Source organism: Saccopteryx leptura, chromosome 13 (genome assembly GCF_036850995.1).
Source record: "Saccopteryx leptura isolate mSacLep1 chromosome 13, mSacLep1_pri_phased_curated, whole genome shotgun sequence".
NCBI lineage: Eukaryota > Metazoa > Chordata > Mammalia > Chiroptera > Emballonuridae > Saccopteryx > Saccopteryx leptura.
Window position 1 is genome coordinate 34,979,327 of NC_089515.1, and position 15,507 is coordinate 34,994,833.

At 40.1% G+C, this 15,507-nt stretch overlaps 1 protein-coding gene across 10 annotated transcripts in view; it reads left to right on the plus strand.

The window, feature by feature from the left end:
- CPEB3 (cytoplasmic polyadenylation element binding protein 3) overlaps window positions 1–15,507 on the plus strand; it is a 221,763-nt gene that overhangs the window by 38,219 nt on the left and 168,037 nt on the right. For 3 of the 10 annotated variants that reach the window (XM_066355670.1, XM_066355671.1, XM_066355672.1), the window contains exon 1: window positions 6,170–7,379. In XM_066355670.1, the coding sequence (XP_066211767.1) occupies window positions 6,234–7,379 (1,146 nt within the window). In that variant the 5' untranslated portion in view covers window positions 6,170–6,233. The other 7 variants (XM_066355676.1, XM_066355678.1, XM_066355675.1 and 4 more) reach the window with 6 other exon arrangements.

The window sequence follows — 15,507 nt, forward strand, 5'->3', positions numbered from 1 at the left end:
AGATCACATCAATCTTTTGCCTTTTTTTTTTTTTTAAATCAGTTAGCAAAGAAGAGAGAGAGAGACCCCAAATGTAAGAAAATCACGAAAGAACAGCATGAAAGAAGCCAAGGGAAGAAGGCATATTCAGAAAGTGTGGTCAGTAATGTTAATGTTGCTGCAAGGTCAAGCAAGATAAAGCCTGTCCAAACATCCATGGACTTAGCTCTTAGTGGCTGTTGTGAACTTAATGATGCAGTTTCTGTGGGGGGGTGGGGTATGTGTCTTTATTAGATTGTAAAATCTTAGGTGGGAACAAAGTTCCCTGTTTAATTAGTGCTTAGTGAATGTTATTTCACAATGATAATCAAATGATCTTCATACTGCTGAACATCATAAGGGCCAAGATGGTTTTCTATGTTATACCAACCTCTTTTCATATTTATTTTTGCAGCTGATGAAAAAGTAATTGTTCTTCTAAATGGAGAATAATTTAATACATACTCCAACTTTGGCTGTTTTAGATGATCAAAAACTGTTTTACCCATTCTATCATTTATTCATTTATCCATCCATTTATTCATTTGGCAAGCATATATGGAGCAACCACCAAATACCAAGGACTTATAAGCATTTTGCTAGAGATATAAGTAGAGAAGGAAAGGAAGGTAGAAAGCCTAGAATAATTTATTTGATCCATGTATATTTTGATGAGTTAATTCTGCAATCTCTGTTTTTATATTTTTTCATGACTAATCAAAGAGGGTGTATATGGTTAAGCTCTGTGACCTGAAGACAGAATTCTAGAAAGTGCTTCCTTTCTGGTTAAATAAAAAACAAGATTTTAGTAGAGAAGTTCTTTTCCTTTTTCGAGGGCCCTCCTATAGTTTATTGTTTGCTTGGTATTTACTTACACTTTGGTATTTATGTTTGAATCATTTTCTTTTTAGATTTGAGTGCTCGTTTTAGGGAAGGAATTACATTAATTACGGGCAGTGCTAATTTTTATTGTCATTTATCAAGGGTTAGGAGCCAAAGTTTATTTTTCTTTTTTTTATATTTTATTTATTCATTTTTAGAGAGGAGAGAGAGAGGGAGAGAGAGAGAGACAGAGGGGGAGAGAGAGGAGAGAGAGACAGAGAGAGAGAAGGGAGGAGGAGCTGGAAGCATCAACTCCCATATGTGCCTTGACCAGGCAAGCCCAGGGTTTCCAACCGGCGACCTCAGCATTTCCAGGTCGACGCTTTTTTATTCACTGCACCACCACAGGTCAGGCCAAAGTTTATTTTTCTTCACTGTGCAAAGTATTAGTGGATCTGCACTTAGGGTCAAATGAATTACCATATATTTCGCTCCATAAGACGCACCTGACCATAAGACACACCTAGGGTTTTAAGGAGGAAAATAAGAAAAAAAAATTTAATAAAATACCATATTTTTCACTCCATAAGATGCATAGGCGTTTCCCCCTTCACTTTTGGGGGTAAAAAAGTGCGTGTTATGGAGCGAAAAATACAGTAATAAATGTCCAAGTAAATAATTTCCAAGCACACCTGAATAACTTAAGAATTTCTACTTTACCAATAAAATTTTAACATTAATTTCAAATTACTTTTTTTTTTTTTTTATAGAGACAGAGAGAGGGATAGACAGGGACAGACAGACAGGAATGGAGAGAGATGAGAAGCATCAATCATTAGTTTTTCATTGCGCGTTGCAACACCTTAGTTGTTCATTGATTGCTTTCTCATATGTGCCTTGACCGCGGGCCTTCAGCAGACCGAGTAACCCCTTGCTGGAGCCAGCGACCTTGGGCTAAAGCTGGTGGAATGTTTGCTCAAGCCAGATGAGCCCGTACTCAAGTTGGCGACCTCGGGGTCTCAAACCTGGGTCCTCTGCATCCCAGTTCGACGCTCTATCCACTGCGCCACCGCCCGGTCAGGCAATTTCAAATTACTTTTTAAAATCAAGACTTTGTAAGGACTTTATGAGAGTTTTTTGTTTGTTTGTTTGTTTTTACTTTTAATACTTGAAAATGTTTTCAGGAATAAGATTAACCTTGAGTTGTTCCTCACAGGCTCTGGATCACAAATGGGAAGTATAGCACCTTGGCAGAAGTGAAGCTTGCTTAGGAGGGTGAAGGAAGACCAAAAAAAAATAATAATAATAATAATAGAGAATATAAATTAAATTCATAATAGGAATAAAAAAATCATTAGTTCTTTAAAAACGGCTTTTGGCAGATTGATTTGAAATGATTTTTCCTCTTAAATTGTTAACTTTTTTTCCGTAGGAATAACTCAAGACTACTAACAGCTGCAAGTTGATAGTCTCTGATAATACATTAGTTCTAATTGGTGAATAGGGGAAATAGAAATTTAAGACAATTTTAAATGATGCTTATCATTTTAAATTCCAACTTCAATCAGCATAGTCATCAACTGACATTTACTCTGAACCCTTTGGGTGAATGGCATTGAGCCAAACCCCACAAGAAATAATATCTTCTGCCTACGTGAGCAAACTAGTAGTTGAACTGTTGCTTTCAGAAGCGATAGAAAATAACGGTTGATATTAATATGTTGTGAGATTCTGGCCTTGGATTCATGATATTAAAATAGGAAAACTGTATACTAAAACTTATTTAAAAAAAATAGAAACTGAATCTACTTTCTGTCTTGAATAAAGAAGTCATTGCCCTATGCAGTGAAATACTAAACATGTTTTAAAATATTTGTAATATTTCACCAAATATTACTTTAGCTTAAAAGAGTTGAATTTTATTTAATGGAGCATTGTATGAGTAATGCAAGATAAACTTTCATTTTGACAAGTAAAATATGGAGGTGAGTTGATTCAGGGAATATCAGGTAAAATATTAAAATAAGTGATCTGTGCTTTCTTGAAAACTCAAATACAAAGAAGTATTGGTGGTAAAGAAGTCAGAAATTTGTAACTGAAACTTTCTTTTACCTGACCCCCATGGTTAATATCACATTTAATATTAAGGTATTTCTTATTCTACAATATTAAAAATGTCTTTTACATATGGTCAGATTTTAAGTATTTATCTTTCCCTTTCAGCCTCCCTCCTTTTCTTATCCCTCCCCACCCCAATCTCTTTTGGTCTGGTAGAGTGCCTATTGCTATATAGTCATTACTGGTTTAATACCATTTAAGGTAGCTCCACTGGGTTTATTTATTTTGAGTCCTATAATACAGTTTCTCTTTTAACCTGGCTTCCTAAATCAATTTGACAAACCGTTTTATTTTTTCCTTTTATTTATTTCAACAACTCGTGATTTAGATCGGCTAGGAAGATATAATGTAAACCCGGTACAACCTCTTTCCTTTGGAATCAGTATTTCCGAGGCTTCCTCCTTTTCTGGCTGAACGTGCTTAAGTCAGGCAGAGTACCTTGTGAAGGACTTCAGCCCCCACAGTTCCGTGTTTGCGCATGCCCACTCTTCTTACAGTTGTCAAAGTGCTTTTGCCAGACCGGTCACATAATCAACCTGAAAGAAGAAAATAAATACTGTACACTTTTAAATTTTATCGATCCTTAAAAACTGGACATTCAAAGGTAACTGCTACTAAGAATTTGTTACTTGAGATTGGATGATTGCATGTAAAGGAAGATCTATTGTGTGTGTGGTGGGGGAGGGGAAGGAGGTATCTATTTCTCAGACTTTGCCGTAAATAAGAAAAAAGAAAAAAACAAAACAAAACAAAAAAACCCCGACCCAAACAAACAAACTATACAAGCAGTCACTGAAAGACAGTGCATATTAACTTTATAACTGTTGTCTTAATCTATTGCTTACCTTTTGTTTAAAGGGTCTTATTTATTAAAGATGGGTCTTGACCTTGACAGAGTGAATTTATGCAGAAAGTGAAATTTATATCTTTAAGGAGTGTTGCTCATGATATGATAAAAAATTTTAAATTCAGTAAATATATTAATTACAGCCTTTATAAAATATTCTTAGTCCATCTTACTTTCTGGCTTTTTTGCTATAGTACAGCATTATATTTTCCACCAAAAGCATGTAGTTTACACTGGAGGCAGTAACAAAAAGCATTTATACAAGCATTGGAAAAGCTGAGTGATATTGAAATTAGTATCAAATGCTATTTCGGCCATGATGATATGGCTATTGTAAAGACAATTTTAGCCCACTGGAAGCATATCAAGCCCCAGCTTATAATGGTTTACTGCAGCACTGCTTAAACCAAATATGAAAATTTCTCTTTCTAACACCATTTTTTTTGGCAGAACTTGTGAATCCTAGCTTTGCTTGCCTCTTTGTGTCATATTTTTAAGTACCGATCAAAGCACTGTTTTAGACCAAGGGAACTAAGGAACATAAAATCAATCTTAAGTAGATTTTTATTGGTAGTAGCTGGCAATTTGTGATGTATGTCATATTGGGTTGGGTTTCTTGGGGGGGGGGGAGAAAGTAGAAAAGAGAGTAAGATGGCTGTGAAGCATTTCCTTGAGACCACTATTTTGTCAATTTATGAAACTTTAAAAGGAAAGGTTAACCATTTTTTCTTATTTTAAATTACAGTTGATGTACAATATTATATTAGTTTCAAGTACAGAACCCCATGATTAGACATAATAATTTAAAGATAGTCTTTAATAAAATAGAACTAATTTTAATCCTATTTCTGGGTCTGACATAATTTTGCTTAATAGTTAAGTGCATTAGCACTTCCTTTTCCCAATACAATTTCTTTACAAGTTATTATTATGAGTACATCCAAAGGCAGAGTGTCTATATCTATTTGAATGCCCTTTCACAAGTGTCCTGAGAAAGTGCTGCTCTGTATCTGAGTTAATTAAGTAACTGCATTAAATATATTAATAACTTTGTTGCTATTATACTGAATCATCATCTAAAAATAATTATATGTTTGGTCATATGCTTCTTTAACATTTCAAAATATTTGTTTTGAGGGTCTCAGCCCTGTGTTATTATTAATATACAATATTGAATACAATTAACATGTTCTAAGTGATAACTATGTGTATGGAAATCTGGTTTTGCGTGATTACTATTTTCATCCCTGAATGAGAAAACTCGCAGTAGGCAGAGGTGAATATAGTCCTATGCGAAATGGAAAATACCATACACTCCTTATATGGCTAAATGAAGTAGTGATGGTAATACACTATAATTACAATGTATGAGAATTTGGGACTTTGCACTCTGCTATTTTTAACACTTTTGATAGCATGTTAATTCAGGGTCTTCAAACCATAATCTTTCACTGCTAATACTAGTGATAAGAGTGTATTCTAAATTTGCCGAAGTCTTGTGACCAAGGCAGCAGCAGCTGGATTCAAAAATGAAAATCTGGCAACTCCCAGAATTATCTTAACTTTCTACTTAAATCACAGTATTTTTTTTAAAAATGCCCCACCCAATCTCACACTCAGTGTCTGTCAGTCTCTCTCTCCCTCTCTCTGACCTCAAATCCAGCCAGTCTCTCTCTTTCTCTGACCTCAAATCTAAACAGAACATTTCTCCACTCTGCAGAGAAATTCTCAGGCTCCTGTTGAGACCTGAACCACTGAGATGCCAAAAATCTCGTGCAGCAGAATTGGAGACAAGAAAATTGGGGAATAAGCAGAAAACCCCCAATCCTTAGAGAGTAACAAGGAGCAAGCACTTCCAGACGTTTCAGTAGATTTTTACCTCTTTAAAAACGGTGGTTTTTTCCTGCCTCCTAACAAAATGGAGTAGCTGCAGCTACTGGGAGGCCAGAGCATGATTGTGCAGCTGAGTCCTCCTCTTAACAAATGCCAAGGATTTCCTCCCTCGTGGTTCGCTGCTGCTAAATGAAACAATTACCAACGCTAGAAGGCAGTTTGCTAATCAAGAGGGATAAGACTGCCGTTTCTTTAAAGTGCCAGAACGGAGAAGGGGGAAGAAAGGGTCGTGTGCGGTGTCTTTTTAACCTTGCTGAAGGACGCAGCAGTATTTATTGACGTATGCAAATAACTAGGGGAGGGTGGTGCTTGGGAAAAAACAGGAACCAGAATCAGTTTCTCATTGCAGGGTGAATGCTCTTAGTTCCGGTGAAGGGAAAAGAGACGTGGCGAAATTGCTGTCTTTCTGTCTTATAAGCATATCTCTCACTAATACAGAAAGGAACCAAGACATCAGAAAGGGTGAAGACGCTCTCCCAGTATTTTTAGAGACCTTGCGCGAGCCCTCCCACCCCAGGCCGACCTGTTCTTCTAAATGGGAGATTATGGATTTGCATTGCAATTGGCTAGTAGCGGAGGCACTGGATTTTCGCAAGTAAAACACCCGCCCGCTTCAGCGAGGGGCATTAACGATCACGTTGACAATAACGCGTCTCTCTTTTTTCCCGTTTCAGCTGCGCAAACCATGCAGGATGATTTACTGATGGACAAAAGCAAAACCCAGCCCCAGCCCCAGCAGCAGCGGCAGCAGCAGCAGCCCCAGCCTGAGCCCAGCGCAGCCGAAACCCCGTCCACGCCCCTCTCGGCAGAGACCCCCAAACCGGAGGACAGCAGTGCAGTGCCGGCCCTTAGCCCTGCCGCGGCGCCGCCGGCCCCCAACGGCCCCGACAAGATGCAGATGGAATCGCCGCTCCTGCCGGGCTTGAGTTTCCACCAGCCTCCTCAGCAGCCGCCGCCGCCACAGGATCCTGCGGCGCCGGGTGCGTCGCTGTCGCCGTCCTTCGGCAGCACCTGGTCCACGGGAACCACGAACGCGGTGGAGGACAGCTTCTTCCAGGGGATCACCCCAGTCAACGGGACCATGCTCTTCCAGAACTTCCCGCACCACGTCAACCCAGTCTTCGGAGGTACCTTCTCCCCGCAGATCGGCCTGGCGCAGACCCAGCACCACCAGCAGCCGCCACCTCCAGCGCCGCAGCCGGCGCAGCCCGCGCAGCCCCCGCAGGCGCAGCCCCCGCAGCAGCGCCGGTCGCCCGCCAGCCCCAGCCAGGCGCCCTATGCGCAGAGGAGTGCCGCTGCGGCTTACGGCCACCAGCCCATCATGACCAGCAAGCCGTCCTCATCCTCGGCTGCAGCAGCCGCCGCGGCCGCAGCTGCCGCTTCGTCTGCCTCGTCCAGCTGGAACACGCACCAGAGCGTGAACGCCGCCTGGAGCGCGCCTTCTAACCCCTGGGGCGGCCTGCAGGCGGGTCGGGACCCTCGGCGCGCGGTTGGCGTGGGCGTAGGCGTCGGCGTCGGGGTGCCTTCACCGCTCAACCCCATTTCGCCGCTCAAAAAGCCCTTCTCCAGCAATGTGATCGCGCCGCCCAAGTTTCCCCGCGCGGCCCCGCTCACCTCCAAGTCCTGGATGGAGGATAACGCTTTCCGGACCGATAATGGTAACAATCTGTTGCCATTTCAGGTAATGCTCCAGTGCACCTGCACACGCCTTTCTCCTACCCCGCTTCCTTTGCCCCTTCTTCCCTGCCTTTTTATTGTCCACTAATTAAAAAGATTCATCAGCCGTCTACCCCCTACAAAGCCTCCAGTTCACTGGGGCTTATTCCATTCTGGGAACATTGTTTGTGACTGCTCAAAGATGCGTGTTTATGCATCCTGAGAAGATTGAAAAGGGCCTTTTTCTTTTAGTTTATGTTTTCTTCACCGTGCTTGTGCCTCTTATTTTGACCTTCTTTGACAACTGAAGCTGCAAGTGTATGGCAAGGTGCCTGCATCGTCCCAGGATGAGTAGGCGGTGATTCCTGTAGTTTTAAGGTACTAGCTGCACATTACATATTATGCAATTCCAGGCTCAGAGTGCCGGCAGAAAGTCGTCCACTCCTAAACCACCCGGTCTCTACCCTTGAAGAGGTTACCAGCCCGAGTGGTACTGTTTCAGACAGTTGCATATGCTTAATTAAACTAATGTGAACACATGTGTTTATGTCTGGCTAAGGTGCTGGCATCATTAATAGCAATCAGCATATTGCCCCTGCCGGGAAAATTATGAGTGTGAAATTCCAATAACCACCGGAACTATATCAGGGATCAAGATGGAAGACTGGAAATTCTAGGGGTAACCTTTCCTATGTTACTTAGAAGAAGGTCTTAGAATTTTTTTTCCTCAGGAAAGAGACAATAGGACGCGACCTTCAGAGCCATATTGCAATGGAGTCTATTTGCTAGCTAGCACTGAAATATTTAAAGCTGCAGTGTCCTTCAGTTGAGTTATTTAAGTAGACATTGCAGATCAATTACACCATTTGAAACTGGGCAAAGTGAAAGTCTTGCAACTTTAATGAAAAATGAGCCTTGTGTCTTGGTGTTAAATGCCAATGAAAAACTAAGGAAGTGCCCCAGACAAAAAGGTTGAATGGAGTGTCCTTATTCTGTTCTTGCGTTCTGATCCAGCCCATGGCCACATAGGTTGGCAGTGTCCTGTACATCTTGAGTTGGAAGGGGGTGGTGAGGGTGAGTGTTCACTGGCAAACATCCTTCACGGATAAATTGATTTGACCATAAGCTTCTAGGCTCAGTTAAAAAAGAAAAAGGAAGTAGAGAAGAGGGCTTTGGATGAGACCCAATTTGTGTGGTCAAGGAAATGAAACAAATCCTTTGAGCATTGCTGAAAAATGGCAGAACCAACATTTGGCAGAGGTAGTTTAAAACATCAGGTGCAATTGGAGCCTTCATTTTATTGGTCTTGACATTTCAGATGTGATGTTTGGGTGGCTCCCATCCCTGAAGGAGGAGACAGGGTTATTGAGAAGCACATGATTCTCTAGGTTACAGCAAGGATTTTAAACCTTGACAGATCAAGGGAGTCTATGAAACCCATAAATTGTGTATGCGAGTTTTTAATGAGAGAGGATCTTAATGTTTTCACAGGCTTCTTCAGGAATGGATGATTTTATTTTATTTATTTTTTACATATAAATTTATCGATTTTAAAGAGAAAAAGGGATAGAGACAGAAACATCTATCTTAATTTTATTCATTTTTTAAGAGAGGAGAGAGAGGAGAGAGAGACAGAGAGAGAGAAGGGGGAAGGAGCTGGAAGCATCAACTTCCATATGTGCCTTGATCGGGCAAGCCCAGGGTTTTGAACCGGCGACCTCAGCATTTCCAGGTTGACGCTTTATCCACTGCGCCACCACAGGTCAGGCTCTATCTGTTCTTGTATGTGCCCTGACCAGGGATTGGACCCATAACCTTTGTGTGTCAGGACTACACTTTAACTAACTGAGCTAGCTATTTGGCCAGGGCAGGAATGGAAGATTTTAATAGCATGGTTTATTTTTTGCCATCCTAAAGTTTATGTAACAAAAAATCTAGAGACCCAGCAAGATGAGATCATTTTGGTAGGTAGAGAAAAGTAAGAATCTATTTTCTGGAATTTCTCTCTGTACTTATTTTTTTGGGGAAAGATATAGGGCAGGGAGTCTGCAAATGGTAGGAGAGCTCTTCTTTTTACTAAAAAGCATCCGCTTTTTCATAGTATTCTCTTTTCTAATAGACTATCTTTTTATTTTGAGGCTCCCAACCCAAGTCCAGTCTGAGAGGATAACCTCAAATCTGATAGGGAGGTTTAGGAGTTGAGAGCTGATGATTTGTATACCTCAGTTATATTTTTATAGGAGTTAAGTTTAAATACAACTAGCTTTTGATTAATTATCCTTGGAAATGGGGTTTGGGGAGAGATTAAATCCATTAAAGTTCCCCCCAAACAGACATCGACAAGTAGTTGGGCTTGTTTCTCAGCAGACCATTTACCAGCCGTGCTAATGATAGCCAGACGGACTGTGTTGAGTTTGGTCTCCTTGTCTTTTCATTGCTAATGGTACTATTGAACAGGCAAAGATGGCCAAAAGATTTGTAGAAGAGATTTGATTTAAAATTGAGCTTTGTGTATTTGACCACAGAATTACATGGACCTTGTCTCACTTTGTTTTCTTAAAATGGAGAGTTTTTGAAGCAATATTAGAGCCAGAGCAGAAGTAACTTGGATGTATTTTGGCTTGAAATATTATCACACTGGGTTTGTGTTGATAAGTATATCAAGTGTGTTTGAAAAACAAAACACCTTGAGTCTTGTGTGGAGAATTTTATATGTTTGTACATTGATTTAAATCATTTTTCTACAAAAGGGAGAAAATATCTTAAGTTGTCCTAATGACTTTTAAAAGATGTTTATTTTGACAAATAGGATTTTTTCTTTAAATTGAAGAATTTATTTCATAAAATACCAATTTTATTTTTTTATTTCACAGACTCCTTGAGCTAAAAGGGGCTTTCAACAGTGATCTACTCTAATCCTATTATTTTTTAAAAATCCATGTACCCCTTTCTTGAAATTTTTCTTTTCTTTTTTTTTTTTTTTTGTATTTTTCTGAAGCTGGAAACGGGGAGAGACAGTCAGACAGACTCCCGCATGCACCCGACCAGGATCCACCTGTGGCACGCCCACCAGGGGCAACGCTCTGCCCACCAGGGGGTGATGCTCTGCCCCTCCGGGGCGTCGCTCTGTTGCAACCAGAGCCACTCTAGCGCCTGGGACAGAGGCCAAGGAGCCATCCCCAGTGCCCGGGCCATCTTTGCTCCAATGGAGCCTTGGCTGCGGGAGGGGAAGAGAGAGACAGAGAGGAAGGAGGGGAGGGGGGTGGAGAAGCAAATGGGCGCTTCTCCTATGTGCCCTGGCTGGGAATCGAACCCGGTTCCCCCGCACACCAGGCCGACGCTCTACCGCTGAGCCAACCTGCCAAGGCCCCATTTACCCCTTTCTTTCCCCCTTCCCCAATGCTGCTCCACTTTGTTTTGCCAAACAATAGATGTTTTGGAGCTTTACTTTTGTGGTTTATATTGTAAAAGCAATAACTGTATTCAAATGTGGTTTTTCAAACTACATGCTTCCTTACTCCCTTCATTCAGTTCTAACAAAGTTGATTGGTTTCCATGGGTTGGGGTGGCTGCTTTCTTAAGGATTACTTATACTATTTAAAAGCCTCTACATTTCTTTCTTTCTTTTTATTTCTTACTTTTGGGGTGACATTGGTTAATAAAATTATATAGGTTTCCGGTATACAATTCTATAATACATCATCTGTATATTGTACTGTGTATTCACAACCCCAACTCAAGCCACTTCATTTCTGTGCATAAGGAAATTCTGGTCTTGAGAGGTAGAGTGACGTAATTCAGGTCCTAGAGTTTTGGCTAATTTTGTCAATGTGCATTCTTAACTTCCCGGTAGCAATAGGGCTGTCAGAATTCATTTTAAGTCAGGTTCTCTTTGAATGAAATTAGTAACGGAACTTTCTAGTGAGGTTCTCTTCCTAGCCAGTGCCTCTTAGTGATGTACCTCCCACCCACAGAGGTCAAGAACGACACACTCCACTGAGGGACGTGTACAATGTGTCATTCTGTATTTATGTAAGACAGAGAAGCCTAGACATGGGAAAGGGCTAGAGCAGAGATGTTGCATGTATGTAGTGAATTGGGTTAAGTTGTCCAGAGAAGTTTAGAAGGGACTTTTGAGAGCACCTGTGCTACCACTCTCTGTTCACTTTCTGGAGAAGGAACTCAAGAGTCCCAATATGGGAAATGACTTGCCCAAGTTCAGGTGGGTAGTTGCTGTCAGAGCAGGCTTTGGAGGCAGACTGCCTAGGTTCAGATCTCAACTCTGCCAGTTCCTGGCTTCGTAATGATGAGCAAATTATGTATCATTGTTGACTCTCAATTTCCTCATCTGTAAAATGGGCTATAATAATTCCTTGCTACATATGCATTCAAATGAGAAACTGCATTTAAAGTTCTTAGCAGAGTGCTTAGCCTGGAATAAATAACCATATAAATCCTGGGTTACGGTTGTTATTATTATTATAATGGTGACTCGAGGCTTTGCATGATATGGATTACCAATTTTTCCATACCATGCTCTCTGAATAACTCCAAACTTCTATATAATGTCATTTAGTCATTTGGTGGTAGCCTCTGGTTACTATAGCAATGTGGTAAGCCACCATTTACCTATGGGGCCAGGTCCTGTGCCAAGCACTTTACCGGTAGTTTTTCATTGGAATTCCTTTGACGTAAAGCACTATTATTATCCTCATCATACTGACAACTGAGGGTTAGTGCATTTATATTATTTGCGCAAGCTCACAGCCATTAACTGGTAGAGCTGGGATTTGAACCTAGATAATTTGTCTCCAGAGCCAGAGGAGGCGTATAATACCTTGGCTAGGACACCTCTTGAACCTCAGTTAACAGTGCGGTGTAGAAGCAAGAGACTTGGTTGAATCTGTACTTGACCTTATGATATACTCTGCAAATTCTGTTTTGAAAACTTTGCATTTATAGAAATGGAGGAAGAAAAATACAGTGCCTGTACGGAGACCACTACTTGGAGTCAATAGTAGACAATATTTTCCACTATTATTTATTTAGTTAGTTAGTTAATTTGTCTGGTTTTGAATATTATACTTTTGAGGGGGAAAATCAAATTATGTTCTGCTATCTGTCTGCATCTCTGCCTTTATCTCTCCCCTCTTCCTGCACCCCAAATTGAAAGTGACTATATAGATTTTATATTTTCTAGCAGAAGTCTAGTTAAATGTAATTTAGTGTTAGTTTTCCTAGTGGATTATCTATAACAGAGAATCAAATTCCTTACGTGATGAATTCATGGGATTATAAATTATTTAAAAAATAAATATGTCTATTTATAATAAATTTTGAGGAAACATTAGTGTTTTTCAACTTGTCCATGTTCCTTTTTAAAAAATATCTTTTTAGGAAGTGATAGAAATTCTCTAACTTAGGCTTGCTTTTGAATAAGGATAGTATGACCTAGATTTAAAACTGGAGACTCTTGTGTAGTTGGTTTCTTAACTACTGTTCTAATGCAAAGCCACTTAAAGTCCACCCAACCCCACAGACTGTTTCAGAACATATTATGGCATGACTAATATGAGTGCCAGCAAAGCACTCTATCTCTATTCTATTGAAGAAAGGGGTCAGCTAGGAAATATTAGAAGGTTTTAGGCTACCGAAAACAATAATATAAACTGTATACTTCAAAACTGTTTGTTGAAAAGTAGTTAGCTTTAAACTTTTTATGACCTTGCAGGAGTTGACACTAAAGTGCTCTCTCAAAAATGTAATGTTTATAGATGTTTTCTAAGATACAATTTTCTATATAAGTAGTTTTCTCCACTGATTGGGTTATTTTTCCGTTTTTCAAGAGCTACATAAGGTGTCATACTTGTCCATCTGGAACTTGCCATTACTCAGGTGTTTTCTGTAGTGTTTTGGCTGCTGGCATGAAAAGATGAGGAATATAGCCACAGCTTTGTTTACTGCAGTATGAAAAGTTTGATTAAGCCTTGTGGATTTTACTGAGGAAGTGATGGAGGGGATATAGAGTAACGGACAGTTCATGAAGTGTGGAGTGAGAAAGATACTGGTTGAAGCCTCAGCTCTATCACTGGTGATTGGGGTCAAGTAGTTTAGCCAATGATCCTTTTCCCAGTCGATACAAATGGAGAGAGGGAACCTATCTTCTGGGTTAGCTTTATGAGAGAATGTGTACAAAGTGTTCAGAAAAATTAGATACTGTTGTGGCTCTTAGATGCCTGCTTCACTACTAGTAATTATAGTTGTTCCTCAGTATGTATGGAAGATTAGTTCCAAGACCCCCTGTGGAAACCAAAATCTGGATGCTCAAGCTCCTTACGTTAAAAAAAAGGTACAGAACAAAGCATACAGTTGGTCCTCCATATCCACTGATTCCAAAACGCTGATAGAAAATACTGTTTTCAGCTCAGTGGTTAGAGTATCATTCCATACACCAAGGTTGCAGTTTCGATCCCTGGTCAGGGCATATAGAAGAATCAATCAGTGAATGCATGAATAGATGGAACAACAAACTGATGTTTCTATATCTCTCTCTTCCTTCAATAAATAAAAATTTAAAGGAAGGAAGGAAGGGAGGAAGGGTAGATGGAAGGGAGAGAGAGAGAGAAAGAAAAGAAAAGAAAAGAAAAGAAAGAAAAAGAAAATACTGTTTTGAGTCCTACTGTGGACACAAAGGACCAACTGTTTGGCCAGTTAGAGTTTATTATTATTATTATTATTATTATTATTATTATATTTTAATTATTCATTTTTAGAGAGGAGAGAGAAAGAGAGAAGGAGAAGGAGAAGGAGCAGGAAGCATCAACTCCCATATGTGTCTTGACCAGGCAAACCCCAGGGTTTCGAACCGGCAACCTCAGTGTTCCAGATTGATGCTTTATGCACTGCACCACCACAGGTCAGGCCTGGCGAATTAGAGTTTAAAGGAGGAAATATTGTTGATAATCAATAGTTCAAAGTTAAACCCTAGTTCGTGGCATCTGGAAGTGGAGAGGGGCTAGAAGGATGTGTCCAGTAGGAATAGAAGAGTAATGAAAGGCTCTTTATGTGTTATGGTGACTACCTGTCCTAGAATGCCAGTCTGGTGCTCTGACAGCTAGGGAGTATAGGCTTATGTCATAAGGATGGTGTACATTTGTAACTACCTGCTTCTGCTCTGGCTGACTCACCAATGCAAGTGTCAGAATTTTTCTTGCTCTGAATCTTTAGTGTTGGGAGAAATGCTTCAACTCTTAATTTCCTGAATGCTACAAGTGTCGAGTTTGGTAGTTATGAATCTACAATGTTTGTTATTTGAAGCTCCTTATCACCACTTCTCTGAAGACCATGCCTGGCTTTCTGTAGGGGCCCATGTGGTTGTGAGAGATAGAATTCAGTATACAGCCCCAAGTTAGGATCTCGAAAGCCGAGGAATATAGCTAGAGCTTCAAAGAGGCTTTCCCTGGGACATTGCTATGCTTGCAGTAGCCAGCTTTGCAAGGAAATTTCCACAGCTGGTCCTTACATCTTGTAGATGGCTTACTTATTCTGTGGGTTTCTGCTTCAGTTCTCTTACAATTAGTTTTCATATCCTTTGGTGTTCTTTACAGGTGCTGAGCATGTAAACTTCTTAATGTGAAATCATTCTCATATTTGCATTTTGACTTAACTTGAAATAGAAAAGTACTATTGAATTAAAACAATACAATAAATTAGCATCTTGGAATCAGGCCTACTTTCTCCAGAAGCACTATTATGTAATTCTCAGAAATAATAAGTATATGATATGAATCCTTGTTGGCAGACTTTAGAGGAGAGAGATAGAAATGGGCACCAGACAGCCTTTATATCATTTGAAGTTATCATAGAATTAATGTATATGAAGAGGAGGAAACATTGTGTACTGATTTTGTATGCATAAGACTGTTGTACAGCCAAATGTCTTCATTCCTCAAGCAAACTTATTTCAAAGTCAGGATCAAGTACAAGAGAAGAAAAGAAACTCCCTATTTTTAGTAATACAATGCAACTAAATTAAATGGTCAATGCTACCAAATGAACCAGTATCTAGAAGTTCATGAGCACCTAACACTTAGTAGATGCTCAGTACATGAATGAATCAACATTAGACACAATTTGCTATAACTTTTTCTTTT